Source organism: Piliocolobus tephrosceles, chromosome 1, assembly GCF_002776525.5.
Source record: "Piliocolobus tephrosceles isolate RC106 chromosome 1, ASM277652v3, whole genome shotgun sequence".
NCBI lineage: Eukaryota > Metazoa > Chordata > Mammalia > Primates > Cercopithecidae > Piliocolobus > Piliocolobus tephrosceles.
Genome location: NC_045434.1, coordinates 34,944,825 through 34,961,111, shown reverse-complemented (window position 1 = coordinate 34,961,111; position 16,287 = coordinate 34,944,825). Strand labels below are relative to the sequence as shown.

The 16,287-nt window shown below is 35.7% G+C and overlaps 1 protein-coding gene across 3 annotated transcripts in view; it reads right to left on the bottom strand.

The window, feature by feature from the left end:
• Positions 1 to 16,287, bottom strand: part of RASAL2 (RAS protein activator like 2) — a 373,660-nt gene that overhangs the window by 82,856 nt on the left and 274,517 nt on the right. For all 3 annotated transcript variants that reach the window (XM_023231271.1, XM_023231270.1, XM_023231272.1), the window contains one exon: positions 4,424 to 4,530. In XM_023231271.1, the coding sequence (XP_023087039.1) occupies positions 4,424 to 4,530 (107 nt within the window). The remainder of the gene's footprint in view (positions 1 to 4,423; positions 4,531 to 16,287) is intronic.

Below are 16,287 nucleotides of genomic sequence, written 5' to 3'. Positions count from 1 at the left end.
AGACAGCTATGATAAACCAAGACATTGCATTAACTTATAGGTTCAGTAGCCATATAAATTTCCTCTTCTTCCCTCATTTTGAATGTTATTATACATGACTACCCTGCTGTACCAGTTGCCTATTTTAAGTTTTTAAAAGTATAAATTTTTGTGAATGAGGAAGACTTACAAAGGTTTTTCGGGGTTCCCTGCTTTGAGCTCACTGTTATGGTTATTCTTCTTTCTGCCTTACTTGGCATCAACCAGCAGGATATGAGTGATCTTTACCCACTGGCTTCTCCTTGATCTCCTTAAGGCTAAATATTATTCTAGAAAAATCAGTAGTATCAACTGAAAGGCCAGGGGTGAGTGCTGGGCTGGCCTTCTATTGAATGATAGCCCCTTACCTATCACCCTGAGTTGGAATAGTGACAGCAAGAGGAAAAAAGACTCACTTAGGAGAAGAGTCAAGTAATTTACCCATATTTCACAGTGTTCATGCCACTTTGTTTAGCTTTAGAGCCAAAGACAAATATTCCAATAAACACATCTTTAATGTTTCAGCAGCAAGTATAATTTAGTTAAGTTTGACGAACAAACTCAATCACAGTCTTGCCCCCACCTACCTTTCCGGCCTTCTCACCTGCCATTTTTGCCCACATACTTTTCAATTCCTGTCTCACTGAATTCTTTCTATAATCCCTGGAAGCACCAGTCATCCCATGATTGTGTGTCTATCAAAAAAGCCATTCCCGCAGCCTGGAGTACTTTCTTCCCCTGTCAATTATTTTTTTTCAGCCTTTGAAACTCTGCTCAAATGCTGCTCCTTGTCAAAGCCTTAACTTACACATTGGGTTGCTAATAACTTGTGTTACCATGCTCACCTACCTCTTTATGAATCTGGTCATTTTTCTATCTCGTGCTATTAGGCTATATATAGGGTCTCAGAATGGAAAACTTTGTTGTACCAACCACAGTATGCCAAGAAGGTATCAATTGATGAATTGCCAATACTTTGCCCAAAGTAAGCATTCAATAAGTGTGTCATTGTAAATAATTTCATTTAGGACTTGTTAAAATCTATTTTATCTGCTTTCAGTAAGTCTGAAAATGGAGCTCGGAAGAATAAGGTCCTTTCTGAGGGTCCACTACTATAATTTTGGGGTCCAACTGATGAGTGGTAAACCTACTGCTCACCACAGTAATGGCATCTGAATCCTGGAACCACTGGTACTTGTGGTAAAATACTGGTTCTGTCTCTTCATCAAGTTAACATAGAAACGATCTGAGATATTGTATAAACAACTCTAAGTTAAATATCTCAAAGTCTGACTCCTTTTTGTACTGCTTTCCCAAATTCAGAGAGTACACTGTGATATTAATTATAAATGTATTGTGTGTTGACCTGAAAATTAGACATTCTTCTAATTAGTAATAAATATTTAAGTGATGTAAATCACACTACTATTGGTATTACATGAAAATTTAAAAAAATACAATGTATTTCTACAGATATCCAAGTACTGCAGTGCCTCATTTAGCCAGCATATTTTGATTTCTCTTTAAAAAACATATAAATTATTTATCTAGCATGATCAAGGAATGAGGTACTTCACAAACCACTTTTCTGGATAACAAGTTTTATAAACATCACATATCTTCAACATTTTAAATATTCTCAATGGATACATGTCATATAACACAGTTCCGCTTTTTAAAAAAATAGCAAAATAAATATAATCTCACTTTTTCTTGATGACTCAGGATCATTATTATCAATGTCAATTTCTGCACTATAGACCACCCTGGAACACAGTAATATCCTTAAGGTCTAATTTAAATGTAAGGCTGTTTGCCTTTATCCTAAGTGAATTCGGATTGTTTTTATGATTCTCTGCTTTTCATTTTCTCTGCCTCGTCCTTTTACTTACTGACATTTCTTTGTTGCTGTTGTAATCAGTGTGTTCTAATGGTTATTTTTCAGAAAACTCTTTAGATGAGGTCCTGTGAATGGTTACATTCTCCTAGAGAGTAAAGTGCATGGGTGCATGGGCTTTGTGACTGTCATTTGCTAGTCAGAGGCCCTTTTCTTCCCTCATTATTTCTAACTCTACAACATGGTTGAGATTGCCAGAAGACTAAGTGGTTTGTAAGTAATGTTAGCTTTCATATATGTTTATCATTATGTTTATAATTTTCACTCAAGAATTATTAGTCATATTATTAAGATACATCTTAAATTAGTCATCAACTTAAATAAAAATTATGGTTCTTAATTAATTCAGATTTTCAAAGCCTGGCCATGAACTTTAGACTCAATATAGGACATGCTTTGATGTTACCATATTGCAGAGGGATATTCATCCTGTTATCAACTTTTTCAAAAAAATGTAAGAGTCACCATTCCATTCTAGCATGACGGTGTGAAAACTTCAAATTCTAACTCAATCCTTTTCACCAAACTTTGCATACTGACAGTCAGTTTTACTCTATTCTTTCTGCATCATCAAAAAACAAGAGGAGGAGGTGAAAAATAAATGTTTTTCTTCATTCATGAGAAAAATAAAATAAAAAATAGGTAGCTATGTTTATGGAACAAAAAATTTAGTAAAAGACACTAAATCTGATATTTTAAAATTCCTGTCATAATTTGCTTAGAATATTAATCCAATACTTGCTTGTGATCTTTGAAAATGAGAACATTTGTAAAAATTTGAAAGGTGTCACAGTAACTGCTATTCATAAACTCTTCAAGGTCCTGAGGTACAACAAGGGAAAATCTTGCTCCTCAGGGTTAACACAAAATAAAACACTCATTTTGGTTATCTTATGAATGAATGCCAATTTTTATATGTCAAAAAATCAGTTCCACTTAAAAGGTCATCCCATTTTTAAAAAAGTATTAGAATAAAGACAGACTATACCATATTAATTTGGCTGAATTAAGAGAAATCTTTTTTATTCCACATAGAAAAGTCTATTTCTACCTTATACTGATTTTCATTGTGCCTAGAATAATGACCAATCTCATGAAGCAATTCTTTTCAAGTATAAAAATAATTAATTTTAATAAAATGATATGATTAGGAAATAAATATATTTCTTATCCAAGAAAATAGGTGATTTAAAATATTGGTAACTCATAGTTACATCAAAAAAGTCCAAAATAGGTCTGTAACTGATAGTCAGCTGACCTGATCACATATGACCCTTCCATCTCAGTACTTTTTTTCTTTAAAGAGATGGGGTCTTGTTTTGTGGCCCAGGCTTGAGTGCAGTGGCACAATTATGGCTCACTGCAGTCTTGACCTCTTAGGCACAAGCAATCCTCCCACCTTGGACTCCCTTGGGACCACAAGCACACACTACTATGCCCAGCTAATTTTTTTTTTTTTTCATTTTTTATAGAGACAGGGTCTCACTATGTTGCCTAGGCTGGTCTTGAACTCCTGGCCTCAAGCAATCCTCCCACCTCAGCCTCCCAAGATGCTAGGATTACAGTGTGAACCACTGAGCCCAGCCTCTTTTGTATTTAATGCTGATTCTCAATACTGCCTGGTCAATTTAAGTAGTTACTTTCTTTCAAGGTATTTCTTAAGCACTTCCATGGTCATCCAAAAGATAGCTGAAGCAAAGCACAGACCAAGTCTTAGGATTAGAATTCACAATTGTCTAATTCTTTGTGAATTTAGTCTGCAACTTTATGAGTCTCAGCACTCTCTGCTTATGCTCCATTTTTGAAAAATAAAAAAAATTACATCCCACTCCTAAAAAAACCCTCCCACCAGCTTATTTACAGCATTGTGATAGGTTTTTACTAGCAACTTGATAAAAAGATGTCTGCAAGGATTTAAACTCTACAGTTGAGAGGACGTTGAACTTAATGTAGTTATATATTTTGTGAGTACTCCATGAATAAAAATAATATTCCCTAAAACCTAATAAATATTATACTGAAAATAGTGGACGGCCGGGCATGGTGGCTGAAGCCTGGAATCCCAACACTTTGGGAAGCCGAGGCGGGTGGATCACTTGAGGTTAGGAGTTTGAGACCAGCCTGGCCAATGTGGTAAAACCCTGCCTCTACTAAAAATACAAAAATTAACTGGGCATAATGGCATGCGCCTGTAATCCCAGCTACTCTGGAGGCTGAGGCAGGAGAATCGCTTGAACTTGGCAGGTGGAGGTTGCAGTGAGTGTTATTGTGCCACAGCACTTCATCCTGGGTGACAGATTGAGACTCAGTCTCAAAAAAAAAGGAAAGAAAGAAAGTAGTTGATATTAACCACAGTTAATTTATACAAGTTGATGAGTCTGTCCTTTAATCACAGAATTATAAAGAAATTCTTGAAGAGAAAAATGTTTCGATTCTTTAGTAGCTGTCTCTAACTCTAAGAAGAAAGGAGAAAAGTAAAATATTCTTATAAGGAAGATAAACACTTACTGGTACTTTGAAGGGTGAGGTATTTGCAGTGTCCATGGAGTTGGGTTTCTCTGATGTACTGGTCCCTGAGATACTGCGTCTACGAGGGGACCTTTCTGCTGGTACCTCTGGAAGAAAGAAGGAAGGCTGAAACATCATTAAGAACCCCAAATTTAGGATATTCCACTAAACTGTAAAGTTATTGGTTTTTCACAACAAACCAGCATGCTTTAAAGGTACATTACATTCTATCTCACATAATTTGTCTATCTTTGAGGTGCTTAAACTATCAAGACACTAGAGAGACGTGGTCACAGTTAAGAATCTGCTTTAGTGTGACAGACTATATTTTCATCTGAGCACATATAAAAATAATTTCCTCTGAGCTATGTTTAATATCTTTAAGTTCACTTAGTAGTTGCATCTCACAGTATATAAATCTACTTCTCTATGTGTTAGCAATGTAGGAGTTAATAGAATAAAATGGAAATTCTAATATTCTTGCGAACAAAATATAGTCTAATGTTGCATATGATTTGATGGTGTTTGCACAAAGGTCAAAGTTAGTTCTGTGCAGATAAGATGATTCACTAGACTGCAACAAAAGGGCCATGAGAAGACTGAAAGCTGCTGCCAAGATAAAATAACATATATGCCTATGCAGATATAAAAATAGATCAGCTTCTCCTTGTTCTGGCAATATGACCTTACTAAGATCTTACTCTGGAATCCTAAATCTGTTCAAACTGACCTAACAAGCTGAGGATTTTGCAGATAATGTGATCTTCTCCCATTTAATTACTATATACTGTATTAAGGCTACATTTTTAAGATTTTTTCATAGAGTGATATATATATATACATGTGTATATATATATACATACACATGCACACATAGATGATAGATATATAGGTATTATACCTTTATCACAACTGCTTCCCATCGCCACTTCAACTGACAGACATAAAGGAATCCAGCTTCTCAGATAACATTAGATAATCTCAACATGGACAAGGAAAAAAAAAGCCACATCCTAAAAAAAGTATTCTGTGTTATCTTCCAGATCTTAGAAAATAAGGAGTAAATTGTAACTCCGGAGACTGACATTTTGATTCCTGCTGTTCTCCCTTTAAAAGATAGATGCAGTTTAAACTTCCATTTCTGGCCTCCTGGCCCCTGGGATCCGTGCTACTTCCACTTAAGAGAGAGCGTTTTTTCTCTCGCTCCCTCTCTGTGTCTTGCTCTTCCCCCTCCCTCTCCACAGCTTGCAGAGAGAGCAAGCAAGAAAGAAACACACAGGACTGCAGCTATTCAATCAATCGTTCTGACTGCACGTCCTCATCAGTTACTTTCGGGCTATTAACAGATGCCCAACCACTGCCTTCCCTCAGTTACTGAAAATTTCACTGTATTACACTAATCTGCAGCAAGAAAAAACATTTACTGAAATGTATATTCAGCTAGTGCCAAAAGGACACCATTTTACACAGACCCAGTAATGCACACAAATCAATGCCTCCTATGAAAATTTACTATCTTTGCATGCTGGACACTGATTTTCTTTTCCATGACTAAACATACCTTCTCTATAACATCTTGACTGGTAAGGCATAAGCCAAATTGGAATATTCCTAAAGATTCAGAGGCTGACAACATAGCATCTTATATGCTTGCAGTACAAGAGAGTTCCATACTACTACTGTATTTGAAAATTAAGACCAGTAACTCTAAGTCCCTTAACTTCTCTCTAACCATCGCTAGTTAAATGAGCCTTAATGTACAAAGCCGTTTTCAGAATTAGGCAAACATGACTTCTAATGCACATCTCTGAAAAATGGCAGCATAATTAGCTCAGATTCATGGGAATGGCACAAAGCACTGAATTTAAGTAAATCAGCTTGTTGGAGCACATTGAACAGAAAGACTTCCAGACTTCAGGAATATGACTTTACAGAGTAATTATCTAAGTTAGATGACTCTACGTGGCTAGGGGCAAGGCAGGCAGGGAATGAGGCTGGTGAAGGTAGAAAAAAAATCTCACCTTTCCTCTAATTACCTATAAAGGTAACCTCATATCAAATTAGAAGATACTGGAGATTTAATATTACAATATAGTATGTTTTAATTTCTGAATAATTGACAGAGAAACCAAACTGGAAGAAAAATAAGTTTTATTAGCTGGGATAAAATGATCTAGTAAACCATTTCCTTAATTTGCAAAGTTCTGACTAAGGAAAAAAACTGAAATTAATTTCTTCACTTTCTTCCAAACATCCAATTTTAGCTTTCAGACATATAAACTCATTAAACGAATATGTTTCAAAGCTTTTAACTATTTGAAATTATGCTGATAAAAATTAGTGGCCACATTTCAAACTCCAGTAAATATGGTATTGTTATACTTCTGTTTTTTTCTCTCTTTTTTTTTTTTTTTTTTTGAGATGGAGTCTCGCTCTGTCGCCCAGGCTGGAGTGCAGTGGCCAGATCTCAGCTCACTGCAAGCTCCGCCTCCCGGGTTTAGGCCATTCTCCTGCCTCAGCCTCCCGAGTAGCTGGGACTACAGGCGCCCGTCACCTCGCCCGGCTAGATTTTTGTATTTTTTAGTAGAGACGGGGTTTCACCATGTTAGCCAGGATGGTCTTGATCTCCTGACCTCGTGATCAGCCCGTCTCGGCCTCCCAAAGTGCTGGGATTACAGGCTTGAGCCACCGCGCCTGGCCTTGTTTTTTTCTCTTTTTAAATTCTTTTTCTGTATCATGAGAAAAAAATACAATGCTGATGCAGCTTATAGGATGCATTATTGGGTCCAGAAAGAAGATATTAAATCATTCCTGAAGTTTGAACAATTTCCACTAAAGAGGGGAAAGAAAAGAAATAAGGTAAGCTAAATCACCTAACGAAAAGAAGTTTACAGTCGCTTTCTCAACCCCCACAATAATACCACTCATCTGCTCGTGTAGAATAGGCCATTGGAGAATTGCAGTTCTTTAGTTTTCAGAAGATTCATAACTACTTCAAAGCATACAGAAAAATAAATACCCCAAGTACCAATGTCCACTTAGAAGCAAGGTAGCAGCATTAGCAAGAGCAGAAGGAGCAACCTGCTGGATTAGTCACAGGATGGACTGCATATTAAACTTGTGCCTTTAACTTTAAATCTGTAAGCAGAAAGGAAAGTTGCTACTGTGCTCTAAGAGCTGCGTTTCTGCTCAGTTTGAAGGAAAATCTATACTAGTTCCAGTAGACCAAAATTAGACAGCTGTATCCTCTACCCCCACTCATGCTACATACTATTGCATTATTTTCACCTGCTGTAAAATTAATACTCTTTTCATAGTGACAATATTTAATTACAGTCATTTTAAAATATGCTCATTCTCTAAGACCGATGAGACAAGAGAGATACAATATTGTTTCAGATAAAGGCCTGAAACTGCCTCACTTTCTCATCTCTAAAAATAATATTTTTCATCTTCAGATTGAAAGGCAAAAAGAGTTATAAAAAGCCTAGTTAAGTTTTAAATTTATCTCTTCATTTCCTTTGCCATTGGATATGACCTCAGATGATGTGACGACTTATAATGATGAGAGATAACCTCCAATAGAGCCGCATATAGAATGATGTATTGAACAAAGAGAACATCTGGATGTTTTTCTTAGCAGCTCTACCAATGATATGTACGATTCTGTGTAAGCCATTTCACCTTTTCTGTTCTGGTCTTCACCATTTAATACACTGGGTTATCCAGACCAAACAGAGATAAAGACAAGATTAATGAGTTTATGTGCTTTGATGCAAAGTTAGCTTTCTGGAAGGAAGAATCTTTTAAAATCCAAAATAGAGTAGTATCATTTTCTCAACATACACATTTTCCTTTATGTCAATGCGCTTTCTTTGGAAAGTGTGGCAAAGAAATTGAAAATTGGATAATTATAGGGGCAAATGTACTTTTGGTGGAGGATATTCCTGTTCAACAAACAGAAGTCAATACACTGCCTTTGGTTCACTTATCAGGGAACAAATGCCAAAAATTCCTATCATGTATTTTGGAGGACGCTAAGGAGTAAGTTAGAAGGTGACAAGTGTTTTGGGGGAAATAAAAAGTAGTCAGGGAGATGAAGAAGTAGAGTAATTTTAAATAGGTAGTTGCATTGCAAAGGTGAGGTGTGAGTCAATACTTCAGGAGGTAAGAAGTCAGCCTTGCAGGTTTAACAGGGAAGAAGACTACAGGTAGAGGGAGGCTAGTACAAAGCTTCTAAGGTAAAGTGCAGCAAAGAGGCCAGTGGGATTGATGCCAGTGAGTGGGAACAAATAGTAGGAGATAAAGTCTGAGAGGAACTGGGGCAGACGTGTTCAGATACTACTGGCCAATATAAGGACAGTGACAGAAGAAAATGTATATGCTAAGGAAATGACATTATAATACTATTACATTTTAGATTTAAAGAACCCCTTTCTTCCAAAAAGCTAATTTTGCACCAAAACACATAAACTCATTAATCTTCTTTTGTAAGGTCTTTTTTTTTTTTTGACTCTAAAAGAAAAACCACTTGCTCAGACATGCGTCACCAAAAGGTACTAATCATATTGAAAGTCCATAGATACACACTTACTGGTATTTCTTAACTCTTTTATTTGTCTTTCTTTTTTTTGAGACAGTCACCCAGGCTGGAGTGCAGTGGTATGATCTGGGCTCACTACAACCTCCACCTCTGGGATTCAAGTGATCCTCCCACCTCAGTCTCCTGAGTAGCTGGGACTATAAGTGTGTGCTACCATGCCCATTTCTAGAGAGGTTCTTTCATCATCTTACCCAGGCTAGTCTCTAACTCCTGGGCTCAAATGATCCACCCGCTTTGGCCTCCCAAAGGGTGAGGGTTACATGCTTGAGACCACTGTACCAGGCCAATTTTCTTTTCAGGATTTTGAATAATGAATGTGATTCGGAATAAATCTGGAATATTATTATGTTTGGAAAGAGAGTAAAGCGAAATGTTTATCATATTAACTGAGGATTAGGTTCCAAAAGCCTCTGAAAATATCTTAAATGAGAAAGGTATCTGCCATACAATGTCATTACTGTATGGTCAAATATCTATAGGCATCAATTACATTAATTACATTTACTTCTTGTTCAATCTTGTTTAACCAAAGTTCATATGCCATACAATATTTGCATATACTTAACTAATATAAATAACATAAATTTCTTATAATGTCTACCATTTTTAGAATTAGTTACCATAGTGTAAAAAACAGGTAAAGATAATTATTTTTTTTCTTTTAAAAGAAAGTGTTATACTATAAAAGCTATTTAAGCACCTCTTTGTGAATAATTTGTCTAGGGAAAATATTTTTATTATAATTTTAGCTCGTATTGAGTTTGTGTGTGTGTGTGTGTGTGTGTTTTTAGACATGGACTCAGTCGCCCAAGCTGGAGTGGAATGGCGCAATCTTAGCTCATTGCAGCCTGTACCTCCCATGCTCAAACAATCCTCCCACTTCAGCCTCCTGACTAGCTGGGACCACAGGTGGGCACCACCACACCCAGCTAATTTTAGCTCATGTTGAGAATTTATGTGCTAAGTACTGCGTCTAGTATCTATCTTACTTAATCTTTACTTAGCCCCTGAGATAGTAACAATTACTACTCTCTATGAGGACGGAGGCAAAATTTAAAGGGGAATAAAGTAAGTTCAGATAATTCAGCAGGAAAGGTAAATAAAATGTAGAAATACATTGATAGCTTTAATTTGGTGAACAATTACGTAAGAAACTAAAATATCATAGTAAAATTCTCAAGTTATAATAGAACAGAAAAATATTACATGTCACAGATGCAGTTTCTTTGGCATATATAGGATGTCTAAGCACTTCACATTAATGGCAACCCGAAACAATTCCTAGTAATTTTTTTGCACAGAATTATAAAACATGAATAAATGTGAATACTTTTTCAATTATAATTATTCACATGCCTCTTTAATATTTTTGATATTTGTAGGTAGCAAACAAATTTCTAATGTTTTTCTCATAAAGCAAATTCTTCAGTTTACTTCAAAAACCTTTTTAAAAATCAACATTTCAACAAAACATGATAAAACACTGAATACAAACCAAACTGTGTTTATGTACCCATTCAAGTCACTGAAATTTTGGCATATATAGTGTTGCTGTGAATGAGGCCACTTCACTATAATCTATTTTCCCTTGCATTGTGTAAATAATGACAACATTAAATAGGATGTGGTAAGTCGGTGGCTCAAGTTATTAATGAATGAGATAAGCAAATAACTTCTCTCTCCATGCTGTGAATTCTGAATTAGGAGCATTCTTCTTCCATAGGACGCACAGAAGACATTTAAGAAACAGAATAGGAAGGATGAAATAGGAGGAGGAAACGGGTTTGTAGCTCTTCAGTAAAGAGGGGCTTTAATAACAAACGGCAAATTGTGAAACAAAAAAGGCTTTCATGAAAATGAGGTTTCATATTTTTTTGCTGGAGGACTCCTAAAGGTAATGGGAACTTAAAAGACAGAGTTAGAAAAATATTATAAAGAAAAAGTGACAAGAGCAAAGAGAAGAAAATCACATACTGCATTTATATGGCTGCTAACACTATAGCACCTGGGTGTTTTTATAAACTTCATCCACCATTTTCAGTAAGATACCTTCTGCTGTATCCCACTTTCACTGCCTTAAAGCCTATGCACTGTCAGCCACAAGCATTCAGCTGCTCTGAAATACAAATCCCCAGAGCCACTTTAATTCACCCAATTTGTATCACTCAGACTGCAGTACTTCACTCAAACAAGTAGTCCTTTCAAGTTTGCATGCCCCACACTTCAATATGCACAAATTGGTGCTAAGTACATAAATGTGGTAAATTCTTATAAAGTAAAGCCATCCAGTCTCCCCACCATTTCCTTGCTTCAGTAACTTTATTATTTTTTCAAAAATATTTCTTCTTGTTAACATAATAGAAAAACAACTTTTTCCCGGTCAAGGAATCTGAACACCACCCACAAGTATTCCATTTCTTCAACTTAGGGCTTCACACGACAATATTGGATGAGATGGTAGAGAATACTTTCAGAGCAAACAACATTCTCAACTGAAAGGCCAAGAAAACAGCTCAGGGATGTTTGTGTGTTATCTTAAGTTTCAGATAGAAAACATATATCTAGTTCTTAGTGATGACAACTGGGCATCTTAATGATAATGATAAAAACATAACAATGACAAGTACAACACCAAACTGTCATGTTTGGTGCAAAAGTAATAGTGGCTTTTGCAACTTAAAAAATGCGAAACTACAATTACTTTTGTACCAACCTTATATTATGCCTTATTATTTAATACATGTTTTATGTAAGTTATCTCTTACTATCCTCAAAACAATCCTTTGGAGGTGGAACTATCAACCTTATTTTACAGATAAAGAAACAAGATGTTCTATTACTCTGCCCGTGTTTGCACAGCTGGTAAAAAGGGTAGGGGCAGGATAAGAATCCACGCAGTTTGGCTTTAGAGACTGCTTTTAACTGTCATGCATTCTATCCTGTTCTCCGTGTGTTTTGTACAATGGGCTGCAATGGAGAAAAAAATAAGATGAATAATCACGGAGACTCCAGTTTTATTCATATTTTAAAAAGGAATTAAGTCATACTCTTGAGGTGTTTTCTGCACACAAAACCTATAAAGAAAAACTCAATCCTTGAATGCTGATGTTGATAAAAACATTGTAGCCAAGAAACACAGAGAGGTGAGGCAAAACAATAACAAGGGACAGAAGTTTACTAAATAATGACAAAAGTTAATGGTGAAAAAATGTGAACAAAACAGGAAACAACTTAAAAAGAATATCTACTACTGATCCCTTGAATAAAAAAGTGACAAGAGTCTCCAAAATAAAGCATGTCTTTCAATGAGACTAATCTTCAGTATACCTATGTGGGGAGATAAGTATTTAGATAAGCTGTGTGAGATGAACAGAGATAAAAAGCATTAAGATTTTAGGTTTTGCAAAGAACAATTACTAAACAACAAAGCTTTGCTCAGCATAAAATTACTATTTTGAACATGTCAGTCCAATTATTTATAAGGTATTAATCTCACAACTTCAGTTTGGTGAGTTTTATTTTGTCATCAACTGTGGAAGATAATCTCTTCTAATCTATAGATAGGGTCTAACACCTTTAAACATTTTCTGTAACTGATTTAATAATATATACTCATTATTAATATGCTTCATATATAACTTTTTCTGTAACTGATTTAGTAATATATTCTCATTGTTAATATGCTTCATATATAATTGGGAGTATAATGATAGGTTTATTCATACCATCATTTTGGTATTCGGTGAACACTAAAAAAAAGATTTAGTCTTGATTATGCCAGAGCCTCTGTTTGGGTTTTACTTCCAAACAAATATTAAGAGAAGACATTAAAAAGAGAAAACATACAAATATGTAAACCTGTAATATAAAGATGAAAACTTAATAATTTACCAAGAAGTAAATATGCACATGACACAGTACAAAAACAAAATCGTTTACACTCAACATCACCCATTTGTGAAGGTAATAAAAAAGAAAGGAGCCTATGATGTTATTTACCCCCCTTTAGCCAACAAGCACTGCTAAGTGTCTCTTCGAAATGGCTGTTGGCTTCATTTTGTCTTATTTCCACTACCATCCACCATCCTAATCTAGGGCTTTTTATCTTCTCATGCAGATTATGGCAGGAAGCTCCTAACTGCTCTGACTGACTCCAGTCTCTCCCTGCTTAAAGCTAGCCTACTCATCATTACCATATTAACCTCCCTAAAACATTACTTTCTGGATGAAATTTCCTTCCTAGAGATCTTTAGATAGTCAGACATTAGAAAAAAATCACCTGGCCCTACTTTGCATATTTACTCCTTTCTGCCAACAATTTTTAACAATTTGTCTCAGTCAGATGATCTCTAATCTCAAACTGGCCACATTCATTCTCCCATGTCTACCTTTGCTAATGGTTTTCACTTACATATCTGCCAACTCTTAGATGACCTTCAATATCAACTTCGATTTATCTACTTCCACAAAACCAGGCCTAATTACTCACATTTCTTTGATTTCCAATTAATACATTTATATAAGTTTAAATTATTTGATTATATGTTTTCTAGTTGTGGGTACCAAACTAAACTATACTCCTGACTAATATTGATACTAGTGTTTCATAATGGAGGTCTTATGTCCTTGCAAGATTGGAATCATCTTGTGATCCTGTCTAAATTTTTAAACAAATTTTAACAGGTAGAATTCTCTCTGTTTTAAGTATTTCTCTCACAATGTTTTTATAAAACCATTTGCACCCATTCTTGCTTGTCTGCAGGGAGTATTAAGATAGAATAAAAGATAATAAACAATGGTAAATACATTTTAACAACTAAAAAATAGGTAAGTGGCCCGGCGCGGTGGCTCACGGCTGTAATTTCAGCACTTTGGGAGGCCGAGGCGGGCGGATCACGAGGTCAGGCGATTGAGACCATCCTGGCTAACACGGTGAAACCCCGTCTCTACTAAAAACACAAAAATTAGCCAGGCGTGATAGCAGGCACCTGCAGTCCCAGCTATTCGGGAGGCTGAGGCAGGAGATTGGCATGAACCCTGGAGGCGGAGCTTGCAGTTAGTCGAGATCGCGCCACTGCACTCCAGCCTGGGCGACAGGGCGAGACTCCGTCTCAAAAAAAAAAAAAAAAAAAAAAGCATACTTGGTCCGGACACCTTCCCCTACCCCCACTCAACAGACACATGTGCTTACAATCATGACTCTATTAGGTAAAGCTATATGGAACTGCCTTTTTTTGGTAGATTAAAATGGTAAAATACCAGCAATTTCATATGGTTCAATTTAATACACAATAAATTAATACATTTTCTAGTTACCTCTAACTCACACATGGAATTAAATTCTACCATCTGGTTGAGTTTAAGACCACTCTCCTTTATGTATATTAAATTGATATTTTTCCTTCTAATTTTTTTCTTTTCATTTTGATCTTTCTATTGGTGACATGGCTATCACAGAAAAATTGAGATTATGATAAATAAGCCTTATGGGAAATTAGGTTTAAAAGTTTTGAGGATTTTCCTTCTATGCATCATTCTATTTTAAAAGGTCACAAATTGGCTGTGCACGGTGACTCATGCCTGTAATTCCAGCACTTTGGGAGGCTGAGGCGGGTGCATTACTTGAGTTCAGGAGTTCGAGACCAGACTGGGCAACCTGGTGAGAAACCCCATCTTTACAAAAAATACAAAAAATTGATCGGCGTGGCGGCGTGCGCCTGCACCTGTAGTCCCAGCTACTACGGGTAGGGGGCGCTGAGGCTGGGGGGCAGGGCGCTGAGGTGGAAGAGGCAGGCTTGAGTGACAGAGTGAGACCCTGTCTCAAATCAAGTCACAAATTTCCAAATTTTATTGAGAAGCACACTTAAACATAATTACATTTAAGTCTTCATATTCATTTTTCTTTAGATATCTGTTCAGCTTAATTTCCTTTAGTTTTTGAATTATATATCCCCAAAAGGAAAATTTTTGCAAGAACATCTTCTGTTCTACACTTTTTCTGTTCTAAGGAAATCCCCTAAACAAAGGATGTAAGACTTAAAAACTCTAAAGGAACCATGTCCACCTGTGAGACTCAATATGGATTCAATAGCCATACTGAGGTATTTTTTGTTTTTAAAATTAGATACCAGAATGCTAATTTATTCACTTGCTATGAAAAACTGAATTATCACTGATTGGAAATATTAATGCAAGTGTGCTTTGACATTAATTATTTTTCTGAAGTCAAGCTGTACGAGAAATTAAAACACAAACAGTGATAGTTTTAAACTACTGATTCCATTTCTCTCTCTCTCCCTTCCTTCCTTTCCTTCCCTCACTTCCCTCCTCATCCTTCTCTCTCTCTCTCTCTCGCCTCTCTCTCTCTCTCTCTCTTTCGAGACAGGGTCTTGCTCTGTCACTCCAGCTGGAGAGTAAAGTGGCAGGATCACAGCTCACTGCCTCAAACTTCTGGTCTCAAGTGATCCTCCCAACTCAGCCTCCCCAGTAGCTGGGATTACAGGTGTGCTCCACTGTGTCTAGCCTTTATTTCTTTAATGGAGGTCGTAGGCCTAATTATATTTTTTTATTGCTTCTACAATTTTAAGTTACATTTTTCTTAAAATGTCCACTTGTCTAAATTTCCAAATATATTATCAATAAGATTTTTTATTTTTATTTTTTCAATTCTCTATCTATAATTATATGCTTTTTCATGTCAACATTGTTTATATTTTCTCTTTTAGCAAATCTTGTCAGTTTCATCTGTTTTCATTAGGCTTTTCAAAGGAACAACTCTTGGCTTTATTGATTCTGTTTATTTCTATTTTCCAGTTCATCATTATCTACTCTTATTTTCATTTTCTTTCCCTAAACTTTCTTTGGGTTTATTAGTTTTCTAACTTGTTGAGTTAAATGCTTAGCTCATTAATTTGTAGCCTTTGCCCTTTTCAATGTAAAAGACTATACATTTCATTTAAGAACTATTTTAGTAATATTCCACAGGTTTTGATATACACTATTTTCAGTATTGCTTAGTATTTTATAATTTCCATTATGTTTTCTTTTTTGACTAACAAGTTATTTACAAGTAACTTTAAAACATTCCAAAAATAAAGGTTTTTAATGTAAATTTTTGTTACTAATTTCTAACTTAATTAAACTGTTATTAGAGAATGCAATTTGTATAACTTTGAAATTTGTTGAGATTTGTTTTATGACCTGGTCTATTGCCAGTTTTTATAAAGATTCTGTATGTGCTTGAGAAGACTAATTGTTGCAG